Here is a 27,443-nt window from a genome sequence, read left to right on the forward strand (position 1 = left end):
TGTCAGCTGTGGTGGCTGGATTATGCTAACGTGAAATGACTCAGAGGACCAACCTCACTGGGGTGCTCATTCATGGCATTTCAAGTTTATGATGCCCGAGAATTCTTTCCACAACCCCTTTGCTCTTTTTAACTGTTCAGGCCAGTAAGATAGGCTATTGGGTAGAGGATTGTGGACTAAACAGCTCACCTTTGAATTCTATGGTTACTACTTGATGACTCTACCACACAGGGGGATTTCATAGGTTTTGTGACTGAAAAATAACAATGGTAATTCTTAATTTATATAATTTTAGGAGATATTGGGAATGGACTATGATTAGCATGTAATGGTCTTCAAGTTAATAGTGTCTTCCAAGTGATGCCCCAACTGCCATGTCCCATTGTTACCTCTCTAGGAGACTGTGGCTGGATGTAGATATTGTAAAGCTTTTTTGCCCTAGAAATTCTGCCCCTTCGTGAAGCAATTTTCTTGTAGGTTTCACATGCCATCCAGAATTTAATGTTCTCATCACTGTGCTCCAATTTTAAATATGCTGTGTACACTATTGGGCCATCTAAAAGTAGAAAAAAATGTGATTGTTTTTATGGGTTAACAGAATTTAAACAACAATTCATACAGTTTAATACAGAAGCCCAAAGAAGAGCTCTAAAGATACAGAACAACTGGATACTCTCTAAGGTCCACACTCTCAGGTCTCTGTACATCTGAAGCATGTTCAAGGATGCCATGAGTTGGTGAAGTTACCCCTTTGTTCTGAGTCACTCAGTGGAAATTATTTGTCAGTTTAGATGTACCTGTGACAGAAAGGCCACAAGATGTCATAAGAAAGATGGCCTAGTCAGCCATCAGTGGAAAGAGAGGTGCCACAGACCCTCTGGGCCCCTTTGTCTGCGTGGAACGGGTCTCTAGTCGCGGGTGTGCAAAGCGTCAGATGAATTGACAGACAGATGCACACAGGAGAGGTTGTGTAGTATCTGAATGTAATGTCAAATCGAGCATCAGACTTTTTATACAGAAGACAATAAGGAAGTTGGGTGACACACTCGAAAGGTACAAAGAGGTTTCTGGATTCTTACATAAAACAGAGGAATGCAAACACAGAAGGTCTAACAGGAACCACCTGGGATAGAATTCATTGTTAACAACTGGGATCAACAAGGGCTCCACCTAAGATTCACTTAATCTTAGAAGCCAGGGTCAAGGGCTTCATGCCCTTGCCATAGTCTATTTTAGTCTATTGTATAGTCCACCTTCCCCTTAGGCCATTGTAATTGCGTGTGTATGAGTGTAACTCAGCTATAATCTTAGAAGCCAGGTGTGAGGTCTTTATTCTCCTAGGGCAAGGGCTTTCACACCCAAGTCCTGGTTCTAACTAGGGAGTTCCGTTCTAGCTAACCATCTCATGAATAATGCAATACTCTAAAACCACAGCCTGATCTACTTCCTAAACCATTGTAAATTCCTGTATATGGGAGCGACTTGGCTTTTATTCTAAGTGATAGTGTAATACCAGAGGCTATTCTGAATGTCACTGTCTAGCTCAAGGACATTCTACCACTGTTGGAACACTGGCTTTAGCTATGTCAGAATTCAATCTTAAAAGGCATGTATAATAGGGTAATACTAAAAGAGAGCATGTGGATCCATACACTAGACTAACTCGGGAATGGAAAATTAATGTATGGGTTAGAGAGAACGCCAGACTCCAGGAGTGAGTTTCCATGAAACTCTTTTGCCTTGTGAGTGAGTAGCTTCCAAGCCTCTCGGCTTGTCAAACTGACTCGACTGGAGTGCGTGGCAGAGAGGCCCATTGGTCTTGCAAACTTTATATGCCTTAGTACAGGGGAATGCCAGGGCCAAGAAGTGGGAGTGTGGGGGGGGGGGAGTGGGGGGGAGCGTTTGGGGGACTTTTGGGATAGCATTGGAATGTAAATGAAGAAAATACCTAATTAAAAAAAAAAGAAAGAAGATCTTTCAGGACACATTAAAAAAAAAAAAAAGAATGCACACAAATGAGTTAAGCTACATAGGCAGACAGAACTCTCCTCATAAAGTTATATAAAATATTTAAGACCTCACAATAAAGTGATAGGTAAGAACTAGGTTAGCAATCTGGCAAGTCAGGGTTGGGAGGAAACTATCCAAGCTATGTATGAGTGATACTTTGATGAGCTAGAGTTGTCTGGAGTGTTTCTCAATGTCCAATCAACAGGAGAACAGAAAGATGAAGACTTGAACATCATAATCATAGTTTATGGATCAAGCCAGAAATAGGGACCAAGTAAGGAATGGAATCCAGGGGGATGTTGCACACCTTCTCAGAACCTAACACAAGGCATGTATTGTGTTGAACATAACCAGGAGATGGCACTTGGTGCTTAGATGGTTAACTTCAGTTCTGATCTTGAACAGCCACTGGGGTGAGAGGATGAGTACAGAATGGGAGGACTTTTATTCTGACCCCTATTTGTGGGAGCTTGTGCTCACAGATTAATCATGCTTTCATAAGTTCAGCTTGTTACTCATCATCCCTGGGACCATCTAGCATCAAGGTTCGAGATGAATACATTGAGATTGGCACTAATCTCCTTTTGGTGACTGTGAAGTCTTTTAGTACATATGAGACATTTAATTGCTAAATGCTAAAATGACAAAGCAACTTTCAATTAATGTTAATAGAATGATATTTAGTCAGACTGAATATGAGACCACTTACAGACTAACAGTATAACATTTTTTCTTTTACAAACACTCACTGCATCATTTAATGTTTGCAAGTTGATGAGTTTTAAGGCTAATACCTATCAGTGAAATTGTTAACCATAAGTCGTGCCATTATTTCCTAAGGTATAGAATTTTGCTAACAAAAATGTTGCTTAGTATCATTAACTGTTGAAGGAAATAGTGGTAATCAAATGGAATAGAAGTGACGAATAAAGACATATTTCCCTGCATCTTCATAGAAGACACTATTAAATCATTTCTTAGCATTATAAAATCAAGCTACTTGGTCTTCATGTGGGTTTGGAACGACTGGAACAGAGACTATCCCAAAAGCTTTTGCCTGTATGTGGGATCTGATTTTCTAGCTGGGCTGCCTTGTCTGGCCTCAGTGGGAGGGAAGCTCCTAGCTTCTCAGAGACTTGAAGTGACAGGTTTGGGGGATCCCAGGGGGAGGGCACCTCTCAGAAGAGAAGGAGGGATAGGGGAAGGATTGTGTGGGAAGGGGTGAGTGGGAGAGGGACAGTGATTAGGATGTAAAGTGAATAAGTAAAAAAAAAAATTAATTAACACACACACACACACACACACACACACACACACACACAGGTAAAGAACTAACTCTAATTCTAACCCTAGCACCATTGGAGACATCAGGACAGTTAGACATATGCATGTTCATTGCAATTAGGCCATAGGAAATTGTATTGCATTCTTTGAAGTGCATATGTCAAGGAACACATAAGTAATCAACTTAAGACCGTTGAAGAGATTAAGGTGAACTATTACATATATGCAGTGTCATTGTATATGTGCCATAGGAAATTGTATTGCATTTTGTGAAATGCCTATGTAAAAGTACAGGAAAGTATAAAAGAAGAGTGTTCCCTCACTAAAGCAAGTCACATCCATAGCAAAGATGACTACATTCAGTTGAATGTGAAAAAACACAGGATTCTCTGGGAGAAAAGACCTTGCCTTTCTTTTTTAAAACACATATGTGTAAGGAAAGAAACCTAACCATAATTCTAACCCTGACCCTAACCCTAACCATAACTCTAACCCTAATCCTAACCCTAAACCTAATAGTAACCATAACATTAACCTTAAATATAATGCCATTAGAGAGATTAGGACAATCAGTTACACATATGCATCCTCATTGCCTTAATGCCATAGGAAGTTGTATTGAATTCTGTGAAACGCATGTTTTGGAAGAGATAACATTTTGGAAGAAAAAAATCTTGCCGTTCTTCTTTAAAACACGTGGGTGTTGAGGTTTGCTCTGTGGCTATGAATTGTAATGTTAATTTCTAGACCAGAAGAAGGTTTGGGCCTAAGAATGACTTCCCATGCTTACAAGCTTCTGTTCTACAAACCTTGTTCCTTTAAAACTATTGGTTAAATAAAATTGGCTACAGCCAATTACTGGAGGGATTAGAGGTAGGTGGGTTTGGGGTTGAGATCAGGAGGAGAAGGTGAAAGAAAGGAGTGGAGAGAGGAAGCCACCATGAGAAGAATGAAGGATGAGCACATGGCCAGGAGAAAGAGCAAGAATCTTGGGTACAGTGCTGGGGAAGTAACCAGGTCAGCAGTTAGAGGAGTAGATTAGGCATTATCTCCTGTAATTGTCAAAGCCAAATAAAATAAAAAAACAAAAAAGAAAAGAAAATCAAGCTACATGCTCTTTGATTTTCACTGATTATATCAGCAGTGAAATAAGAAGAGAGACAACATTTTATATTCAGGGAAAATAATAGAGATGGGGTATATACCTCTTATGAAACTCTCAGGGTTGGGGAACGTTGGTAATCTGCCAATGTGGCATGGGAATACAGAGGCCTAGGGCATGGCTCACGGTTATGTGGCCAGTTGCAGCCTGTAGTCAATGAATGGAAGAGACCTTCACCTTGGCTGACAGTACAAATCATATGAGGTCACAGTGTACATAGATATGTAGGCTAGGAAGTGACAGAGTTAGACATTATTACCCAATGGGAAATATATTGTAGCATATTTCTTTTTTTATTATTAGATATTTTCTTAATTTACATTTCAAATGCTATCCAGAAAGCCCCCTATACCCTCTCCTGCCCTGCTTCCCAACCCACCCACTCCCACTTCCTGGCTCTGGCATGCCCCTGTAACTGGGGCATATGATCTTCACAAGATCAAAGGCCTCTCCTCCCATTGATGGCCGACTAGACCATCCTCTGCTACATATGCAACTAGAGACACAATAAGAAGTTTGGTTTCCCATTGACATCACTTAATGATAATCTGTGCCTCACCATATGCATTGAAAATTAGGAGCTAAGAAATACAGTTGTGGTTATTAATGCATGTTGGAGAAATAGCTAAAGCTGTGGGCAAAGTAACACACACAGAAAAATCATTACTTCTTTAATAAGAAAAATTGAAAGCCCCAAATTCCCAGCATGCATTGAAATAAAGTCTTATTAACATGAATAAAATTATATAATTGGTACTTAGAGCAATGTTCACTGGAGACTTAAGTAGAAATAGGAAACAAGGATGTTGAAATGGAAAAATAAGCTATAAACCAGAAAATAGATATTGGTAAAGTTCATAGGTCGTTGAATGAGATGACTTCTGGCCAGTTAGAGTTAGTTGACTGAGGTGAGAATATGGTCTGGAATCCAATATTAGATTTTGTTTACATTTAAATGTGTGTCCTTCCTTCCTTCCTTCTCCCTCTCCCTCTCCCTCTCCCTCTCCCTCTCCCTCTCCCTCTCCCTCTCCCTCTCCCTCTCCCTCTCCCTCTCCCTCTCCCTCTCCCTCTCCCTCTCCCTCTCCCTCTCTTTTTAAAACTTGAGATTTTATTCCCTCCAACTGTTCTACATCACATACCTCCTCTCTGCCCCACTGTCTTCATGAGGATGTCCCTACCTCCCAACCTCCACCCCACCAGAACTTTAAACTCCCCGGGGCCTCCAGTCTCTTGAGGGTTAGGTGCATCACCTCTGACTAAATTGAGACCTGGCAGACCTCTGCTGTATATGTGTTGTGGGCCTCATATCAACTGGTATATACTGCCTGGTTGGTGTTCCAGTGTCTGAGAGGTCTCCAGGATCCAGGTTAATTGAAACTGCTGGTCCTCCTACAGGGTTGTCTTCCTTCTAATCTTCTTTCAGCTTTCTCCTAATTCAACCACAGGGGTCAGCAGCTTCTGTCCATTGGTCAAGTGCAAATATCTGCATCCGACTCTTTCAGCTGCTTGTTCGGTATTTCAGACAGCAGTCATGATAGATCCCTTTTTGTGAGCACTCCATAGCCTCAGTAATAGTGTCAGGTATTGGGACCTCCCCTTGAGCTGGATCCCACTTTGGGCCTTTCTCTGGACCTTCTTTTCCTCAGGCTCTTCTTCATTTCCATCCTTGCAGTTCTTTCAGACAGGAACAATTATGGGTCAGAGTTTTGACTGTGGGAGGGCAACTCCATCCCTCACTTGATGCCTTGTCTTTCTGCTGGAGGTAGGCTCTACAAGTTTCCTCTCCCTACTGTAGGGCATTTCATCTAAGGATCCTCCCTTTGAGTCCTGAGAGTCTCTCACCTCCCAGGTCTCTGGTACATTCTGGAGGGTCCCCCCCCCCCCCAACCTCCTACCTCCTGTGGTTGCTTTGTTTCCATTCTTTCTGCTGGAACTCAGGGCTTCAGTCCTTTTCTCCCACCCAATACCAGATCATGTTTATGTCTAGCCCCCATCTCCTTTCCCTTCCAGGTCCCTCCCTCTCTCCCCACCTGTGGTTGCTTTCTTCTACCTCACAAGTGGGACTGAGGCATCCTCACTTGTGCCCTTCAGTTTGTTGACTTTTTTGAGTTCTGTAGACTGTATCTAGGGCATTCTGTACTTTTTTTGGGGGGGGGGGGCTAATATCCACTTATTAGTGAGTGCATACCATGCATGTCTTTTGGGGCCTGAGTTACCTTACTCAGGATGGTATTTTCTAGTTCCATCTATTAGCCTGAAAAACTCAGTATGTCCTCATTCTTAATAGCTGAGTAGTATTCCATTGTGTAAATGAACTACATTTTCTGTATCCATTCTTCTGTCTTGGGACATCTGGGTTGTTTCCAGCTTCAGGGTATCTATCACAAATGAGACTGCTATGAACATAGTGGAACATGTGCCCCTGTGGCATGGTGGGGCATCTATTGGGCGTATTCCCAAGAGTGGTATTGCTGGGTCTTCAGGTAGATCTATTTCCAATTATCTGAGAAACCTCCAGATTGATTTCCAGAGTTGTCTGTACCAGTTTGAAATCCCACCAACAATGGAGTAGTGTTCTTCTTTCTCCCCATCCTCCCCAACATGTGCTGTCACCTGAGACTTTCATTTTAGCTATTCTGATTGGTGTAAGGTGGAATCTCAGGGTCATTTGGGTTTGCATTTCTCTGATCACTAAGGACTTTGAAGATTTCCTTAGGTATTTCTCAGCCATTCAAGATTCCTTTGTTGTGGATTCTGGGTTTAGTTCTATACTCCATGCTTTGATTGTGTTGTTTGGTGTTTTTAGTAGTTAGCTTCTTGAATTCTTTATATATTTTGGGTATTAGCTCTTTATTGAATGTGGGGTTAGTAAAGATTTTTTTCCCAATCTGTAGGTTGCTGATTTGTTTTATTGGCTACATGTTTTGCCATTTATTCCATTGATCAACATGTCTGTCTCTGTACCAATACCATGCAGTTTTTATCACTATTGCTCTGTAGTGAACCTTGAGGTCAGGGATGGTGATTCCTCCAGCTACTCTGTTTTTTTCCTTTTCCATATGAATTTGAGAATTGCTCTTTCCATGTCTTTGAAGAATTGTGCTGGAATTTTGATGAGGATTGCACTGAATCTGTACAGATTGGTAGAATGGCCATTTTTACTATGCTAATTCTGCCATCCCATCAGCATGGGAGATCTTCTTTGATTTCTTTCTAGAGAGACTTAAAGTTATTGTCATACAGATCTTTCTCTTGTTTGCTTAAAGTTATCCCAAGATGTTTCATATTATTTGTGGCTATTGTAAAGGAAATTGTTTCCCTAATTTCTTTTTCAGCCTGATTATCATTTGTATAAAGGAAGGCTGCTAATTTATTTGAGTTAATTTTATATCCAGCTACTTTGCTAAAGCTGCTTATCACCTGAAGTTCTCTGGTAGACATTTTGGTATCACTTATGTATACTATCATATAGTCTGCAAATAATGATACCTTTATTTCTTCTTTACCAATTTGTGTGCCTTTGATTTCTTTTTGTTGTCTTATTGTTCTAGCCAGAACTTCCAATACTCTATTGAATAGATATGGGGAGAGTGGGCATCCTTGTCTTGTCCCTGATTTTAGTGGAATTGCTTCAAGTATCTCTCCATTTAATTTGATATTGGCTGTCGGTTTGCTGTTTATTGCTTTTTCTATGTTTTAGGTATGGGTCTTGAATTCCTGATCTCTCCAATATTTTTAATGTGAAGGGATGTTGTATTTTGTCAAATGCTTTTTCTGCACCTATGGAGATGATCATTAGATTTTTTTCTTTGAGTTTGTTTATATAGTAGATTATGTTTATGAATTTTTGTATATTGAACCAACCTTGCATCCCTGGGATGAAGCCTACTTGATTGTGGTGAATGATGGTTTTAATGTGTTCTTGGATTCGGTTTGAAAGAATTTTATTGAGTATTTCTTTTTTTTTTATTATTGAGTATTTCTGCATCGATATTCATAAGCATGTTTGGTATGAAGTTCTTATTTTTGGTTGAGTCCTTATGTGACTTAGGTATCAGAGTAATTGTTGCTTCTTAAAATGAATTAGGTAGTGTTCCTTCTGTTTCTATTTTATGGAATAATTTGAGGAATATTGGTATCAGGTCTTTTTTGAAGGACTGGTAGAATTCTGCATTAAATCTATCAGGCCCTGGAATTTTCTTTTTTTGGTTGTGAGGTTTTTAATGATTTCTTCTATTTCCTTCTGGGATATGGGCCTGTTTAGATAGTTTACCTGCTTTTGATTTAACTTTGATATATGGTATCTGTCTAGAAAAACCATCCATTTCATCTAGATTTCCCAGTTTTGTTGAGTATAGGCTTTTGCAGTAGAGTCTGATGATTTTTTTTTTTTTTAATTTTCTTTGTTTAGGTTGTTATGTCCTGGGAGGCCAGACTGGGGAGTGGTAGGGGGTGGGGGATCTATGGACTGTGGTTTCTGTTTCCCAATGCTCTGAGTGCAACAGATCTTTTGGGCTGGCTCAGGATATGGTGTTTCCAGGGAGCAGACTAGCTAGCAGTGTGCTCCAGCAGAAAGGACAGGGTAGAAAGGGAAGGTATTTGGAAGGGGGGAAGAGGAGTGGCTTTGGGTGGTGATGGGTCCTCAATGTACTGGGCTCCCAGCAGCAGCTGTGGGACTTCCAGAGAGTTCTTACTTATTTCTCTGAGTGCAGCAGATCTCCTAGACTAGCACAGGGTATGGTGTCTCCAGGGGAGCAGACTAGCTAGCCGTGTATTTATTTTTAATCTTAAACTTGTACTAAAATGTTTCTAAATTCTTACTCCAGAATCTACCTGTACCTATCCCTGCTTTCTTTAGCTTCCCTTTTATGAGAGATGAATAAAATATCTTTTTCTCCTTGGCTGGAGTAATGGTTTTATAACTCCTGACATAGCCACATGCTTGCTAATGAAACTTTTTCTGAACTGATTTTTTTTTTTTTTTGTATTTTCCACATTACAGTATCCTGTAGGTGGTAGGTGAAATGTACTGTGGGTAGTTGTTGCAGTAGACCTACTATTCTTTTCTTTTTTATGAGGATTGATTTAACTTCATTAATTTATTCTGGTGAATCAAAGTCTATTATCAATATACAAAAAAATTTAATTAAAGGAGAAAATGTATGATTAAAAGCCACACATTGTTTTGATAAGATAATTAGTTACTTATAACACACACACACACACACACACACACACACAAACTCTTCAGAGTCAAATTGGAAAACAAGAAACACAGAGAGATGTAGGAGGCTGATTATCCCCAATGCAGCCTTCTTATTGTTCTTCTAAATGTTTTTAATTCTTTCTCTCTGCAATATAGGAAATGGCTATCGCTGCTACCTTTTTGCCCCACATGAAAACACTTATTATCTGATTTTGTATGTGATTTAGGAAAAAAATAAACTCGACATCTTATTTTAATGATTTCATGGTTTTTTTTTTTTTTTTTTTTTTTTTTTTTTTTTTTGTACAGGGCATTATTTTCAGTTCTATTCTTTAAGAGGTCCATAGTTCCTTGTCCCACTCACCGGTTTACTGGCCACTGGTTTTCATGAGTCTGTAAAAGTTATGCAAAAGTGCATTTTAAGGTGGAGGCAGAAGACTTTTTACTTTTCTTCCCTCGTCACAAGGTGAATACATCTAGAAGAAACCTACTCTTTTATCCCAATGCCAGAATTAAGGCATGGGACAGAGTTGCAACTGACCTCAGTTGTTATATATGATGAATGAGAAGAAACCCTCCTTTATTATGATCAAGTTGGATTTTAATGGTACTTATTATTTCATTATAATTTTGCAAAAGCTGACCTAGACTACTGGAATCTGTATAATGTTTCAGACACGCTCTAGTGTGCAGAATGACTATGCGTACGTATTTTTTTTTTTTACAGACATTTGTGTAAATCCTAGCTACCTAAGAAAGCAGATAGAACAGCATCTGTGCAGAAAAATTTCAGGAATCTTAGTAAATGTTAAATGGAAAATCAATTTGCTGAGTTTATAGTTCTGGTGACTCATACCACAAATGAATTACAAGGTGAAATGTTTTTCCTAAATTAGGTAGTACTGCTCCAAATAGCCCATTTTTGAAGTTTGAAATGGTGCTCAGGAGACTTGATGCTGCTTAGAAGAGCCAATGAAGGAAAGACCAGGACTGATTATTTGAGAGGATAAAAAAATAAGTTTATATTATATTTTGTACATGCATTTTCCTTTAAAAATGTGGGTGGTACCTTTAATAATCTCTATATTGCTCTTTAAAAAGTACTGAGATTAGTACACAAAGAGACATGTAACAGTTACCTTGATGGGAAGGAACATGTGAGATTTTTTTGAACTGAGTCAGATTAGTGTCCTATTTTTCCGATTTTGTGCTTTCTGCATAAGGCAAGTCTTAATCATGCATTAAGTTTGGCATGTAAGACGTGGCCATGCTGAACATATACATGCTAAAGTATGTGCAAAATAATTTTTAATTCTTGCACTCTCAATATACATCACTGAGCACATTAAAGTTTATAATTCTACTAGAATTCCTGTAATCTTTTATAACACATCTTCGGTTTTTATTAAAATTTGTGTTTTATAGTTAAGAATTTTTCTTTCTTTTCTATTCTCTTTAAATTTTGTTAGTTGACAACCACACTTAAAACAAGAGAGTCTATAATGCCAAGAAGTATATTATGTTCTATTATATTTATCGATTTCCTTTGTTCAACTGAGAAGCTATGAGAACCAGGACTGCAGGTTATTGTCTACTGTATGTAGAATTGCTATTCACTGTTAAATGGCTGGTCCTGGTGCTTAAAACATTTATAAATCTATGCTTCTGTATCCTTCATGCTTTTACATTTTAATAACCTTCTTATACATTTTAAAAAGTAAAATAGTCTCTAGTCATTCCCGATGCAGGAGGTACTGAAGACCCAGCGATTATAATAGTATATTATTGCTTTTCATTTTCTGACAGTGGGGAAGAAAGGGCTAGCTGAACAACAATGTCTATAAAAGGCCATTTCTTTTCTCACTTTGGCAGGTGAAAAAGTGCATGAGAAATTAGAGAGGACAAAAAAGTGCTAAATGGAAAGGGCTGAGGCAAAGTTGTACAGTAATATAAGGTGTGATGAAGGTAACCATGACAACAGCAATGGTTAGCAGACATTAGGATAAATGGTAGTGTGGGAAGCTGCCAATCCCGAGTGGGAGGCAGGAAATCTCTCACAGATGCAGAGAGCTGAGAAAATGCACATTGGGAGCAACAAAATCCAGCAGTCATGTCTCATGTCAGCCCCGTGCCACTACTCCAATAAAGATGCTCCACCAGCCTGATGGTTTATTAGTAGGGAGAGATTTCATTGCCTTGTGCAGGTTGCCAATCCTACACTGTTAAATTCAGTACTCTAAATGATTATCTACCTATAATTATCATACATTAGAAGGGGGAGTATAAAGTACATTTAGGTATAATTTTGACCCAAAGTAAAGGACTAATGCTAGCTTTTATTCAGAACTCCTACCTATCCAGAATACCAGTGCTGGGCAGCTGAGCAGGACACAGGAAAGCCCTCAGCTGTGCTTTCTGAGTTAAAATGATCTCTGCAATCATTTCAAATATCACTCAACAATGTGCAGTTGTCAATTGCTATTTCTCCGATACCATAGGCCTAGAATTTTCCCAAAGAATTATTTTGGCTCCTTTTGTACTGGCTAAACATTTTCCAGGTTCTCTTCTGCCTTTGCTCTCTTTAGTACTTTACATCTCCTAGTTGCTTTTACCCCATTATTCCCTCTCCTGTCTGTCATCATCACTGTTAGCTGTCGTCATCAGATGAGCATGTTGATGTGTTTCCCAACTGTGATTAAAACAACTATTGACCCCACACCTCCTTCCTGCTCCTGGCCAGATGTCTCTTTCCTGTCTCTGTTATTTGCATTTGTGTGTGTGCCTCTTACTAGTCTGGAACTGGCAAAGTAGGCTAGGCTGGGTTGTCCACAGGCTCTCTCACTCTACCTGTCTCTGCCTTACCTAACCTGGGATTGTAAGTCATGAATGAGAGGAAGATTTTACAGAACAGGATCTGCCCAACTTTCTCCAGAGGAAGGAGGAAAGGGAAGCTACTTAAGAAAGAGCAGTACAGAGAGGGAGAGAGGAAGTTTTACCAGGAGAGTTTTACAGAGACAGATGGAAGAAAGAAAAATCTAGACACAGGTAAAGACAGAATGAACCAGAGAGTGAGAAGGAGCCAGAAGATTAGAACAGATTCCTAGAGATAGTTTGAGGTCAAGCAGCGAAATTCAGTCAAAAACCTAAAGAGAAGCAAGATTGAATCAATCAGCTTGGAGAGGAGTTTGAGCCGGAACAGCTAGGTTGAATCATCCAGCCTGAGTTCAGAAAGAACAAGAAAGAGTGAGCTTATTCCACAGTAAGTCTCAGAGGCTGAAAACACTCGAGGCAGAGGTAAGTTTGTACAGAGGCTAGAAGCTCCCAAGAGTAGGCCGAGATTAGCAGATGGAGGCAGTATGCTTTAGAGATTAAATCAGTGGAATAAAAAATATTTTTACACCCACTTGACTTTTTTTCATAATTATCTTCAGATGCACCTGTGTCCCCACAACCAACAAAATTTTATTATTTTGTGATTAAAATATTTTATCATGACTATGTTCACACATATATGTCAGCCACATTTTCTTTAGCAATTTAAGCACCTTGATACTAGTGTTGATTCCACATCTGGCTGACTGAGAATAGTGTGAAAAAGTTCAAGTACCGATGGTTTCTTCACATTCACGTGTTAATTGCTTTGGCTATGTAGATAATAGTGAGAATACCAGATCATAGGGTAGTTTTATTTTTTATTTTTTGCTTTTGTTTTTGAATCTCTAGACATGCTTGAATTAATCTATATTACCATCAATCATGTACAAGCAGTTCCCTGTCTTCAGATTCTTGTAGGACCTTTTATTTATTGTCCTTTGATAGTGGTTACAGTGATAAGTTGTATGATAATAGTCCATTATCATTTGATTTGCATCCTCTTGATATGTAGTGATGGTGAGCCTTTTTTCATATCATGACTAATGATTTGTGCATTCTATTCTGGGAAATTTCTACACAAACTTTATCAATTTTAAATTGGATTGCTGGTGTTGTTATTACTGTTTTAGTGCTGAATTGTTTTAATCTCTTGTATATCCTGGAAATCAATCCCTGTTTGAATGAATCGTTTGTAAGTATTTATCCCATCCTTTAGGATGCATTTTTACTTTCTTTCCTGTTCCTTTGGCTGTACTGAAGCCATTCAGATTGATACAATCCTGTTCATCAGTTTTTTTTCTTTCTCTCTTTTTTAATCTGTGTGTATATGGGGTCTACCCATACATTTTTGTTTATATCAAAATTCAAAAGTATTTTTCCTATGTCTTGTTCTAGTACTTTTATGGTTGAGTTACACTCATGTCTTGGTACACTTTGAGTTGTTATTTGTACATGATGATGATGGTGATGGTGATGGTGATGGTATGTGTGTGAGTGGGTGGGTGGAAGAGAGAGACAGACAGAGAGAGAGAGAAAGAGAGAGAGGGAGAGAGAGAGAGAGGTTGTTCAGTTTTCTTCTGCATTTAGATATCTGTTTTTAAATTTCCTGAGAAGAACCAATTTATTTCTAAAATGTTCCATTCTGTTCTATAAGATTCTGACCTGTTCTTTATATTAGTCCATCTTTGTTTTGGATGCAAGAAATCCCTCTGAAGTATGTTTTGAGTCTGGTGTTATAATGATTTGCCTTTTGATTATTTCCTTTTCGTTCCTGGTTGATTTGATAATTTGGGTCTTTTATGGTTCCATAGAAATTCTAGAAGAGTTTCTATTTAGTTATGTGAAATATAGTTGATAATTTGAAAAGGAGCTTTATAAAAGTTTCTATGCATCTATTTATACAATTTCCAAAATGCCAAATGTTATAGGTATCTAGTTTTACTCCACTGTGATCAGAGAAGTTAAATGTTATAATTTCAAGGTTTTTATTATTATTAATTAATTGTTTTATTTATTTACATCCTAAATGTTGCTCCCCCTTTCTGGACTCCCCTTGAAGAGTTTTTCGTCCATCCTCCCTCTCCTGCACCTCTGAGAGAATGGCCCCATGAGCATCCCCCCTCCTTGGGGCATCAAGTCTCTACAGAATAAGGTGCGTCTTCTCCCACTGAAGTCAGACAAAGCAGGCCTCTGCTACATATGTGCTACGGACTCTGTCCAGCCCATGTATGCTCTTTGGTTGGTGACTTAGTCTCTGGGAGTATCCAAGTTTTCAGGTTAGTTGACACTGTAGGTTTTTTTTTATGGGGTTGAAATCCCATTTGGTTTCATTCAATCTTTCCCCTAACTCTTCCATTGGAGTCCCACACGGGAGTACTCCTCCGTGGCTGATGGGATTGAAAACTGGTACAACCACTCTGGAAATCTATATGATGGTTCCTATATTGAAAATGGTTCTACCTGAAGACTCAGATATACTGCTTCTGGGTATAGACCCAAAAGATACTCCAAAATATCACAAGCACACATGCTCCACTATGTTCATAGCAACATTATATGTTATAGACAGAAACTTATAGAGGAGAAAGTGGGGAAAAGCCTTGAAGATATGGGCACAGGGGAAAAATTCCTGAACAGAACAGCAATGGCTTGTGCTGTAAGATCGAGAATTGACAAATGGGACCTAATGAAACTCCAAAGTTTCTGCAAGGCAAAAGACACCGTCAATAAGACAAAAAGACCACCAACAGATTGGGAAAGGATCTTTACCTATCCTAAATCAGATAGGGGACTAATATCCAACATATATAAAGAACTCAAGAAGGTGGACTTCAGAAAATCAAATAACCCCATTAAAAAATGGGGCTCAGAACTGAACAAAGAATTCTCACCTGAGGAATACCGAATGGCAGAGAAGCACCTGAAAAAATGTTCAACATCCTTAATCATCAGGGAAATGCAAATCAAAACAACCCTGAGATTCCACCTCACACCAGTCAGAATGGCTAAGATCAAAAATTCAGGTGACAGCAGATGCTGGCGTGGATGTGGAGAAAGAGGAACACTCCTCCATTGTTGGTGGGATTGCAGGCTTGTACAACCACTCTGGAAATCAGTCTGGCGGTTCCTCAGAAAATTGGACATAGTACTACCGGAGGATTCAGCAATACCTCTCCTGGGCATATATCCAGAAGATGCCCCAACTGGTAAGAAGGACACATGCTCCACTATGTTCATAGCAGCCTTATTTATAATAGCCAGAAGCTGGAAAGAACCCAGATGCCCCTCAACAGAGGAATGGATACAGAAAATGTGGTACATCTATACAATGGAGTACTACTCAGCTATTAAAAAGAATGAATTTATGAAATTCCTAGCCAAATGGATGGACCTGGAGGGCATCATCCTGAGTGAGGTAACACATTCACAAAGGAACTCACACAATATGTACTCACTGATAAGTGGATATTAGCCCCAAACCTAGGATACCCAAGATATAAGATACAATTTCCTAAACACATGAAACTCAAGAAAAATGAAGACTGAAGTGTGGACACTATGCCCCTCCTTAGAAGTGGGAACAAAACACCCTGGGAAGGAGTTACAGAGACAAATTTTGGAGCTGAGATGAAAGGATGGTCCATGTAGAGACTGCCATACCTGGGGATCCACCCCATAATCAGCATCCAAACGCTGACACCATTGCATACACTAGCAAGATTTTATCGAAAGGACCCAGATGTAGCTGTCTCTTGTGAGACTATGCCGGGGCCTAGCAAACACAGAAGTGGATGCTCACAGTCAGCTAATGGATGGATCACAGGGCTCCCAATGGAGGAGCTAGAGAAAGTACCCAAGGAGCTAAAGGGATCTGCAACCCTATAGGCGGAACAACATAATGAACTAACCAGTATCCCGGAGCTCTTGACTCTAGCTGCATATGTATCAAAAGATGGCCTAGTCGGCCATCACTGGAAAGAGAGGCCCATTGGACACGCAAACTTTATGTGCCCCAGTACAGGGGAACGCCAGGGCCAAAAAGAGGGAGTGGGCGGGTAGGGGAGTGGGGGTGGGTGGGTATGGGGGACTTTTGGTATAGCATTGGAAATGTAAATGAGCTAAATACCTAATAAAAAATGGAAAAAAAAAAAAGAAAATGTAAGTAACCCAGATGTCTCTCAAATGAAGAATGGAAATAGAAAATGTGATTCATTTATACAATGAAATACTACTCAGCTATTAAAAACAAGGATATCATTTTGCCGGCAAATGAATGGAACTAGAAAATATCCTGAGTGAAGTAACACAGAACCAAAATAATTCATGATATGTACTCACTGATAAATGGATATTAGCCAAAAAGTACAGAATACCCATGATACATTCCATTTAGAAGGGGGAATGAAATGATCATGGGAGGCAGAAGGAGGGACCTGAGTGAGAGACAGGAGGGAGAGGGGCAAATGGGGCAAGATTATGTATGGGAGGGGAGATAGGAGAGGAGTTCAGAGGGCCATGAGAATGAATGGAAGTATGTAGCTGCTGGGAATGAGGGAATCACTAGAAAGTCCCAGAGTCCTGGAATTGGGGAGGCTCCCAGGGCTCAATGTGGATACCTTATTTGAAATGCCCAACAGTAAGGAGATGGAATCTGAAGAGACCACCACCAATAGTTATACAGAGCCCCTAGAGGAGGAATGGGGACATGAACGTGCCTTCAAATATTTCTACCCCAAATTGTTCCTGCCTAAAAGAAATGCAGGGACAAAAATGGAGCAGAGACTGAACAAATGGCTGACCACTGATTGGCCCAAATTGGGACCCATCCCATGGGGGCTGGGTGCCAAACCCTGACTCTATTACTGATGGTATGTTGTGCTTGTAGACAGGAGACTAGCATGACTGTCCTCTGAGAGGCTCTACCAGGAGCTGACTGAGACACATACACAGCCAAGAGGTGGACTAAGGATTTTAATTTGTTGAGAATTGGTTATGCAGGTAAATATATAAAATATTCTGGAGATTGCCGTATGCTATAGTGAGAACTGTGTGTTTTGCAGCACTTTGATGCAATTACCTATAAACTGCTGTTCACCAGTCTGTGTTGTAGTCTAATGCCAATGATTGTTTGTTAATTTTTGTCTATTTGATGAAAGTGAAGCACAGTAGAGTCCAGCTCTTCAAGTAAAACTTCATACATTCAATGTGTGTACCTTTGGGTACACACATTTGCATTTTTCTTTTTGCTAAATCGACTTAGACTTAATACAAGAAGATGCTTTATACAGCAACCCTAAATATCTCCTAAGACCAAAAATTACCCTCGCTGACACTCTTCTCCCTCTGCTGCCTCAAAAAAAAACCAGAAAAAGAAATAAGAACTGCCTTTTGGTATTATTGACAGTGTCCTTTGCCTTACAGAAGGTTTGCAATTTTATGAGGTCCCATTTGTCAATTCTTGATCTTACAGCACAAGCCATTGGTGCTCTGGTCAGGAATTTTCCCCCTGTGCTCATATCTCTTTACCAATCCTAAATCCAATAGAGGGCTAATATCCAATATATACAAAGACCTCAAGAAGTTAGACTCCAGAAAAACAAAAAACCATATTAAAAAATGGGGGTACAGAGCTAAACAAAGAACTCTCAACTAAGGAATACTGAATGACTGAGAAGCACCTAAAAAGTGTTTAACATCCTTAGTCACCAGGGAAATGCAAATCAAAACAACCCTGAGATTCCACCTCACACCAGTCAGAATGGCTAAGATAAAAAACTCCAATGACAGCAGATGCTGGTGAGGATGTGGAGAAAGAGGAACACTCCTCCATTGCTGGTGGGGTTGCAAGCTGGTACAACCACTTTGGAAATCAGTCTGGCGGTTCCTCAGAAGATTGGACATAGTACTACCTGAGGACCCAGCCATACCATTCCTGGGCATATATCCAAAAGATTCTCCAACAGGTAATAAGGACACATGCTCCACTATGTTTATAGCAGCCTTATTTATAATAGCCAGAAGCTGGAAAGAACCCAGATGCCCCTCAATAGAGGAATGGATAAAAAAAAAATATGGTACATTTACACAATGGAGTACCACTTAGTTATTAAAAACAATGAATTTATGAAATTCCTAGGCAAATGGATTGATCTGGAGGATATCATCCTGAGTGAGGTAACCCAATCACAAAAGAACACACATGATACACACTTACTGATAAGTGGATACTAGCCAGAAGCTCGAAATACCCAAGATACAATTCACAAACCACATGAAACTCAAGAGGAAGGAAGACCAAAGTGTGGATACTTCGATCCTTCCTAGAAGTGGGAACAAAATACCCATGGAAGGAGTTACAGAGACAAAATGGGGAGCAGAGACTGAAAGAATGACCATCCAGAGACTGTGCCACCTGGGGATCCATCCAAACCCAGACACTATTGTAGCTGCCAACAAGTGCTTGCTGGCAGGAGCCTGATATAGCTTTCCCCTGAGAGGCTTTGCCAGTGCCTGACAAATACAGAAGTGGATGTTCACAGCCATCCATTGGACTGAGTACAGGGTCCCCATTGAAGGAGCTGGAGAAAGGACCAAAGGAGTTGAAGGGGTTTACAGCTCCATAGGAGGAACAACAATATGAACTAAGCACTATCCACAGAGCTCCCAGGGACTAAACCAACAACCAAAGAATACACATGGTGGGGCTCATGGCTCCAGCTACATATGCAGCAGAGGATGGCCTAGTTGGTTATCAATGGGAGGAGAGGCCCTTCATCCTGTGAAGGCTCCATGCTCCAGTGTAGGGGAATGCTAGGGACAGGAAGTTGGAGTGGGTGGGTTGGTGAGCAGGGGGAGAGGGAAGGAGTTAAGGGAAAGGGATTTTCAGAGGGGAAACCAGGAAAGGGGATAACATTTGAAATGTAATTGGAGAAACTATCTAATAAAATAAAAAAAAAAGAGAAGAACTGCCAGTGCAATATTTAACATTATTAACAATGAATAGTCAGTACTGTCATTTTTTTCTGGTTTTGTGTATCCTTTTTTTGTTCCCACCTTTCTTGTTCATTTTTGTGCCTTGGTGATTTCTTTGTACAAATAGAGTTAGATTCCTCATTCACCTGCATATTTTAGCACTATTTTGCACATTTTTTTGTAGTTTTGTGCATTTGTATATTGGTAGTCATCCTTCAATTTCTATAAACTGCTCCCTTGGGCATCTCTTGTAGAGCTGATAAAATGCTGACAAATGTCTTGAGTTTTTGTTTTCTTTAGGAAAGTTTTCACTTCTCTTTCATCCTTGGGGGATAGCTTTTCTAGGTATATTTTGATTGAAAAATTATTTTTTACAGCTTTGAGTATATAATGCCATCCTCCGCTTGTCTGTAAGATAACTACTGATAAATCTGCTGTTATTCTGATGGGACTTATTTTTACATGACTTGCTGCTTTTCTTTTGCTGCTTTAAGAAAGAACTATTTATTTATTTACTTGCTCACAAAAAACACAATTAACACACATACTTACACACATGCACACACATACACATGCACACTTACATTCATATATACACATACTTTCACGTGCACATGTGTAAGCACAAATACACACACATACACACACACACACAAATGCACATGCGCGCATGTACACACACATACACACACACACACACACCAAACGGTGCTGGGAACTATATTTATAGACTCATGTATGATATGCCAAGGCTCTGCTACTGATCTTTAGAGCCAGACTTCTTTAATTTATGGAATTTATTTCTTCTAATTTTCACAGTTTGACTGTAGCATAGTTTATTACAGAGAAACACACAAAGACTTCCTAGCCAGCCACCATTCAATCTGTTCTTTTATCTTATTTTTACATCAAAATTTACGTACTTTATATATTCTACCTTGTTTCCATCATGCCCTTGTAAATGCTTCTGTTTAGCTATAAAAATGGGCTCTGATTTCTTTCCAGTCTTCAGCACAGTTCATGGCACTTTCCTGAAAGAACTTTATCATTTGGCTTATATGCTAACATACTACCTTTGTTCATCTTTAATTTACCTGATGTTTCTTTGTATTCACTGGTTCTCCTTCCTGAACTCTGAAATATCACCTTGTTCCCAAGCACCATCTCTTTTTCTTTCCTTTTTATCTTAACTCTTCTAGTAATCCTTGGCTCTCAATGCTAATTATTTTCAAGTTTGTCTTTTCTCAGGTTCTGGTCTTAGGCCGGCTTATTGCATTATCTTTATAACTAGTTTCCTTTTGTTTTTCTTCAGAAAAAGCTGGGGGATCTTTTAAAAATATATTTACTTGCTTATAAAAATTTTGGTTAATATTCAGGGTGAGGTGATTCACATGGCCTCATAAGGTCTTAGGCAGCTGAAATATTAAAATGTCTTTCAGTTATTTTCAGGCACCACTCTCACATCTTTGGACCATTTCGATATGTTTTCCTTGGGTTCATATCCAAAGACCTCAGCACAGATGTCTGCGTCTTATGACTAATCACTTTGCTCAAATCTTATCCCTTCTGACAGTTTTATTCTCTCTCAGAGATTCTGGCAGTTCTACGCCTTCTAACAGCTTTTCTTTCCTGTTAACAATTCTCAGTTGAATTATTGTAGCCTTGCACCTTCTTTCCACATCACTTGATTTTTATTTTTTTCAAAGCACTTAAAACTTTATGGAATTATCTGTGCATTTGTTTTCTTGTTCCTTGTCTCCTCCGTTTAAGTGGAATACATGGTCTGAGTATATATACTTCTTTCATTTCTTCTCCATCCTCATGTTGTCTTCCACATACTTGGTAGGATTTCTTGAGTCATCTAAGTGGTCTTTTTATTTTCATAAAACAAGATATACCAGAAAATATCTTCTATTGTTATCTTTGGAAAATTGGTTGGCTCCCAGAGGTAGGTTGCTGAAGACACTATGAACTACAGACACAGGACCTCCCTGAGGACAGGCTTTCATGGTACAAGAAGGCACCATGAAGCTTCCATAAGAGGGACACATCCAATAGTACTACCTAGCCATGTCATCTATGAACCACAACAATGAGCAGTGCAGCACGACAATTCTAAGGGTGCAGTAGTAGGATGCATATCATGGCAATATATCCAATAGCTTTCTAATTGAACTTAATACCCACACAATAAAAGTGAATCATGCCTGGTACGGGAACCTAGCCAGTTATCCAGGGCTAATGAAGTCATGAATCGTAGAGAAGAACCTACAACTGCTACTTTATTAAACTACCATACTCTGTATCTACATTGTAAATATTTGTACTTATACCCACAGATTAAGTATATTCCTCAGCCCTCCTCATGGAAACTTCTTTTTGGAACAGGCAGATACCACTGTAGAAACCACAATCAATCTAAATACAGAGTTCTGGAGCCCAGTCCTTGTGGACAGTACAATTGCCACACTTAAGGCTCAGATATCATTTCAAAAGAGGGGCAGACAGGACCAAGAAGTGGGAGTGGGTGGGTAGGGGAGTGGCGGGGGGAGGGTCTGGGGGACTTTTGGGGTAGCATTTGAAATGCAAATGAAGGAAATACCTAATTAAAAAATAAATAAATAAAAAAAGATACAAGGTCCAAAAGTTAAAAGCAACAAGATTAATGGTCCAAGCAGTGTAGAAATTAAAGTTGTAAGCCATGGGGAAGTTGAGAACCAGGATTCAAACCATCCCTGATTCTGTCCTTTTTCTCTTTTCCTTTTGACGAGTCTTCTCGAACTTTAGCAATTGAGTCCTTTACTATTCCTGAATGATCGATGTAAAAGTAACATTCTTTATGGAGGGCTGTACATAGCCCTTCTTGTTGAAGGAATAAAAGATCAAGTACTCTCCTGTTTTGAAGGACTACCTCAGACAAGGAGGTTAGAGATTCTTGTAAATGGGAAATAGGGGTTTCTATCTTTTCTATATCTGTTTCTATTGCCATTCTAAGGAGCTCATAATTTTTTACATGCAAAACCAAAGCAGAAGCACCAGTAGCTGCTCCTCCTACACTCAGAGACTTCCTTGGCATCAAAATTTCAAATTTAAAATAAAAAGCATGATTTAAAACAAAACAAAACAAAAGAGGGGCAGAAAGATTGTAAGAGCTAGAGAAACAGCGAGTTTGCAGTGATTTTTGGGTTTCCTAGGGATTTCAGAAGCTGCATCCAAAAAGTATCATCCTATGATTGCTGAAAAAATGATGACAACAGACATGCTAAAGTGAATGAAGAAAAGCCTATGTGTCTTCATCTCTAGGCAAAGAACTACAGGCAACAAAGAGTGCGGAAAGGTGGAGAAATATCCTTCCCCAAGGAATAACAAACAAATTGGTCATGCCTAAGACATATACACATGTTTCACTGTACAAATTGAGCAGTTTGTACTTATGAGCTCAGGAATATGTGTGTGTATATAACAACAATTACTAAAAAGAAAGAGATCCTGAATTTGAAAGAAATAAAGGGGGCAGGTAATATGGCTTTGGGGAAGAAAGGGAAGGGAAAATGATATAACTATGTTATAACCCACCCAAAAGAAGAAACAGGTAATAAAGGGAAGGGAAAATGACATAACTATGTTATAATCCACCCAAAAGAAGAAATCGGCAATAAAGCATCTGCCACTAAAATAGAGAAATGGAAAATTGGTTATGTATTTCCTGGCATTATAGATTCTGATTATCTTAAAAGTTTTGACCTTTCTCCTTTGAAGACTTCTTAGACTTAAGTGATTGTGGTCTTCTACAATTTCAAATGTATCTTTCTGTATCTTTTTTGCTTTTGCTTATCTCATTTAGTGTTCAGTTACCAAAAACACCTACAGAACTACTTTTCTCATATTCATGTTTGTGAAGTCTGATGCCTTGATAGCAAGTTTGACTTTAGTAACATAATCTGGATTCCTCTGATTTGAGGGAAAATCTTAGATAATTTTTCAATATTTTGTTGGATAGATGAAAAGTTTTTTTTTCCTGACACATTTATATTCTTGCCACTTCTAAAAAATAATTTCTAAATATTTAGATATTTGAAAAGACAAAGAATTTTCAGTCACCTGTAGACTTTTTAAAAAGAATAGGGCGTTTCCTGCTTCATTCACTATGGACGATCTTTAAATGACACTCACTTTCATATCAAACACCAAGGAAGCAATGCACTGCATTTCTCCATTTAAAAGACACAGTTTGTCTTAGGTTTTTTTTTTTTTGGTTTTTTGAGACAGGGTTTCTCTGTAGCCATGGCTGTCCTGGAACTCATTTTTGTAGACCAGGCTGGCCTCGAACTCAGAAATCTGCCTGCCTCTGCCTCCCGAGTGCTGGGATTAAAGGCGTGCGCCACCACGCCCGGCCAGCCTTAGTTCTTAAATAATTTATTGTATTTAAACTACTGCCATTCAATCTTTTATGTAGCCTTAGGAAAGACATTTGCTCAAATGATATCATTTTTGGAATTCCATTTGTGTTGCTTTAAAAATTGGTGTAATCACTATTTTTTATCTTTCCATAGTCTACCATAAATGATGGTTCTTTCATTATTTTAAAAGAACTTTTAGATTTTAGAAAATAACTTTTGTTTCCTGTGAAATTTATGTGTGATGGGTTCATAAGCATGCTGCCTAATAACTAAACAGGCTTAGTATCTAGTCACTAAGTGAAAATGCACACGTTGTTTTTAAAAAGTATCTTCAATGTTTTGAAAACTTGTTTGCCAGCAGTATATCATCCTATAACATCTAGAATGTATCTAGGTTACAAATATTATTTTTTAAAAAATTTTATTTTATTGGTTATTTTATTTATTTACATTTCAAATGTTATACACTTTCCTAGTTAAAACCCCTATTCTCTCCCCATCCCTCCTGTTTCTATGAGGGCGCTCCCTACCCACCTCAGTGCCCTAGCATTCCTCTATGCTAGGGTTACAAACATTTTTAATTTTGAATTAACATCTGATTTTGCCATAGCTCTGTCAACTTGGATTTTTCTACTCTTCTTCCTCATCCTCCTCATACTTCTTCACCATCTACCCCTTTCTTTTCCTCCTCCTTCTCCTCCTCCTCTTCCTTCACCTCTTCTTTTTCCTCTCCCCCTCTTCCTCTCCTCCCCTCATTTTCTCCTTTTCTTTTTTTCTTCTCCCTTGTTTTGCTTTATTAAGAACAGTGTGATGCTTTCTTGCCCTCACCTTTTTTATAAACTTTGCTTATTCTTATGATACTATATCTCTAAATTACCGAATCTAGCTAAGCAAGTGCCCAATTGATATTTATATCAAATGATTAACTATATTTAGTCCATCTATTTTGTCAGGTTTTCAGCACTGGCACATAAATTGACATAATAAATATAGCTTGATATATTTCTCCTTCCTTACTAATATTTATCTTTCATTGAACAATAGTACATGCCTACTAGGTACAAATGACACTTTTAGTCTCTCAGTGGAATGTGAAATACATAAATAACATCTATTCTTTAAAGAGTTTCACAATTTATTGAGCAAGTGCCTTTGGAAATAAATTCATTACCCCAACTAGTTATAATTAAAAGAGGAATAATTAATGTACTAACAAAATAGAACAGAAGAATATTTCTAAATAATTTCATAGAAAAGGTGGAACTTGAGTTTTAATTTTAAGGGTGTGCAGGATTGGTTGAGAACAAAATGGACAATGAGCAAACGCCTGTAGCAGGAGAGTTGCTGATGTGTAAGTAAGGGATGGAACAGTTGCCACATTGGTGTAAGTTGTGTTTCATAAGCAACTTATCTAGATATAAATTTCAGAAAACAAATTGGGTTAGGGTATCGTGGATCCTGAATACTAAGAGTTTGGTCTTTTGGTAGAAAAAAGAGGAAAAAATGATTGTACTCAACAGATGTGTACATTATTACTAATAAGAGCAGATGGCAATTAGTTTTGTACTCAAGGGGTACCATGCATTGAACTATGTCTTTTATGTTCAACCTGTACAATAGTGCTGAATAGAGAGATGATGTTATTATCACTTTACAAAAGAGATGTCTGTAACTCTGAAAGTGAGATTAACCCGGCAATGCTGTGAACATGTGTTAGAGCTGATATTAAAACTGTTTGGGAAAGAATCAATACAACTGACCTAACAGGCAAGTTTCTGTTCTTCCATTTAAGTGACCAAAATTTTAGTGCAAAGATTCATAACCATGCTGGTAAGTTATGTCAGAGAACTATGAGTAACACTTGATAAGTAAAAGGCATAGCTCAAACTTCTTTTCAAATGAATGAAAGAAAGAAATTATGACACACATATTTTCAATGGAGTGGCTTACAACTCAAGATAGGTGATTAGGTGGTGCCCCAGATCTGGAGATGTACAACATGAGGAGCAGAGCCTCAGAGTCTGAGTTAGAGGGACTAAGGGACTCTAATAGAAAAAGCCAAGAGTCTAAATTTCAACCCCCCCACCATTGCCTTGTGAGTCAGAAATAACAGATGTTGTATTAAAGAATGTTCCTGAGGCTGTGAGAGTAGGTAGTGTCCTAGGAACACAGAGGTCCCCAGGAGTGACAGGATGTAGTGTCTAGAATAACCCTGCACACCCACTAATTTAAATACCATAGTACTACAGCTATCTCTTGTTCACAGTCAGGAGATCTGAACAATTCATTATTCGCGGAGAGCCTCACATGGGAAAGTCCCTAATAAGGAGGTAAGTTCATAGATAAGAATTAGCAGATAGTTAATAGGGATGCTAACACTATGAGAAAGGAACTAAGTTCAGTGGAATTTTGAGTATCCTCTACTTTTTAAAAACTTGTCTTCTTGTTATTATCATTTTCTATCATCTACCACTTTTTTTTTGTTCCAAATATAATAGACAGTTATCCCGAGTACCCCTCATTCTTTATATTAACTGCACTGAGCTTCTAAAGTTATGTTTTCGCCTACATAGCTATGACTTTTTCTTTGTATTGCTTAGATTCGGATGTTGGCGCCATTATACCCCGAACCACTAGAATTAAAGACTGAAGAGCTTCACACAGTTTTAGAATGAGGCTCGAATGGTTGTTAGTTTTGACAGCACTTAGAACAGCAACTTTTTTTTTTAAAAATAGTTTCCAAGCACTAACTTTAGCAAGTTATGGGAAGGCAGTATATTTCAGTATGTGTTACTATTTAAGCATATTCCCAATGGGTTTTATACATATACTTGTGAAGAATAGAGACCCACAGTGACTAATCTTGTTTTAATTAACACCAAAGAAAATAACAGTGGTTGGCATGACAAACTATTTTCAGGTTTTCCTTTTTTAACTGTGTCAGTTGCCATTTAGAAGGCAGCGAGCAGAGCCACACTTGTCATCTGGTACCCCTCCCCCACAGCTATGAACGTGAAACAGGCCACTCATTAAAAGATGACGCGAACATCATACTCACATTTTGTAGCCATCAGACTTTCCAAAGATTGGGCCCATTTTAAAACTTCATCCAAAGTAAGGCTTTGAAAAGAAACAAAAGCACTGATTGGGCTAAATAACTATCAAAGTTTTGCTGAACGAAATAAACTTAGGCTATATTGAGAAGAATATAATTTACATTGCTCATTATCCTTTGACCTTTTATGTTTTATTTTTCACTGAATTTTAAACTGTGAAAACTATAAGAGGTATATACTTGAGATTATAAAATAAATATTAAAGATAGTTGTATAATCTCATTTCCTATTTCCTGTTAGAATTGTGATAGATGTAGCTTTTGTTATATATATGTTTGTGTTTTTAACCAAGAAATTATATTTTCCATGCTTAGTGTCCATGTCTGTGTTCTCCTTGTACCCATTTTATATGTGATTACCGTGATCTTAGTCTTTAACTTATAATTACAAACTAATCATACATAGAACATCTTGGTGAC

General features: G+C 38.6%; 1 protein-coding gene across 2 annotated transcripts in view; it reads right to left on the bottom strand.

Annotated features, from left to right (window-relative positions):
* The window catches only part of Rgs13 (regulator of G-protein signaling 13), a 39,987-nt gene that overhangs the window by 2,935 nt on the left and 9,609 nt on the right, over positions 1-27,443 (bottom strand). For both annotated transcript variants that reach the window (XM_006529613.2, NM_153171.4), the window contains exons 4-5: positions 26,967-27,028; positions 390-556 (exon numbers count right to left, since the gene is read on the bottom strand). In XM_006529613.2, the coding sequence (XP_006529676.1) occupies positions 390-556; positions 26,967-27,028 (229 nt within the window). The remainder of the gene's footprint in view (positions 1-389; positions 557-26,966; positions 27,029-27,443) is intronic.

This window comes from Mus musculus, chromosome 1 (genome assembly GCF_000001635.26).
Source record: "Mus musculus strain C57BL/6J chromosome 1, GRCm38.p6 C57BL/6J".
NCBI lineage: Eukaryota > Metazoa > Chordata > Mammalia > Rodentia > Muridae > Mus > Mus musculus.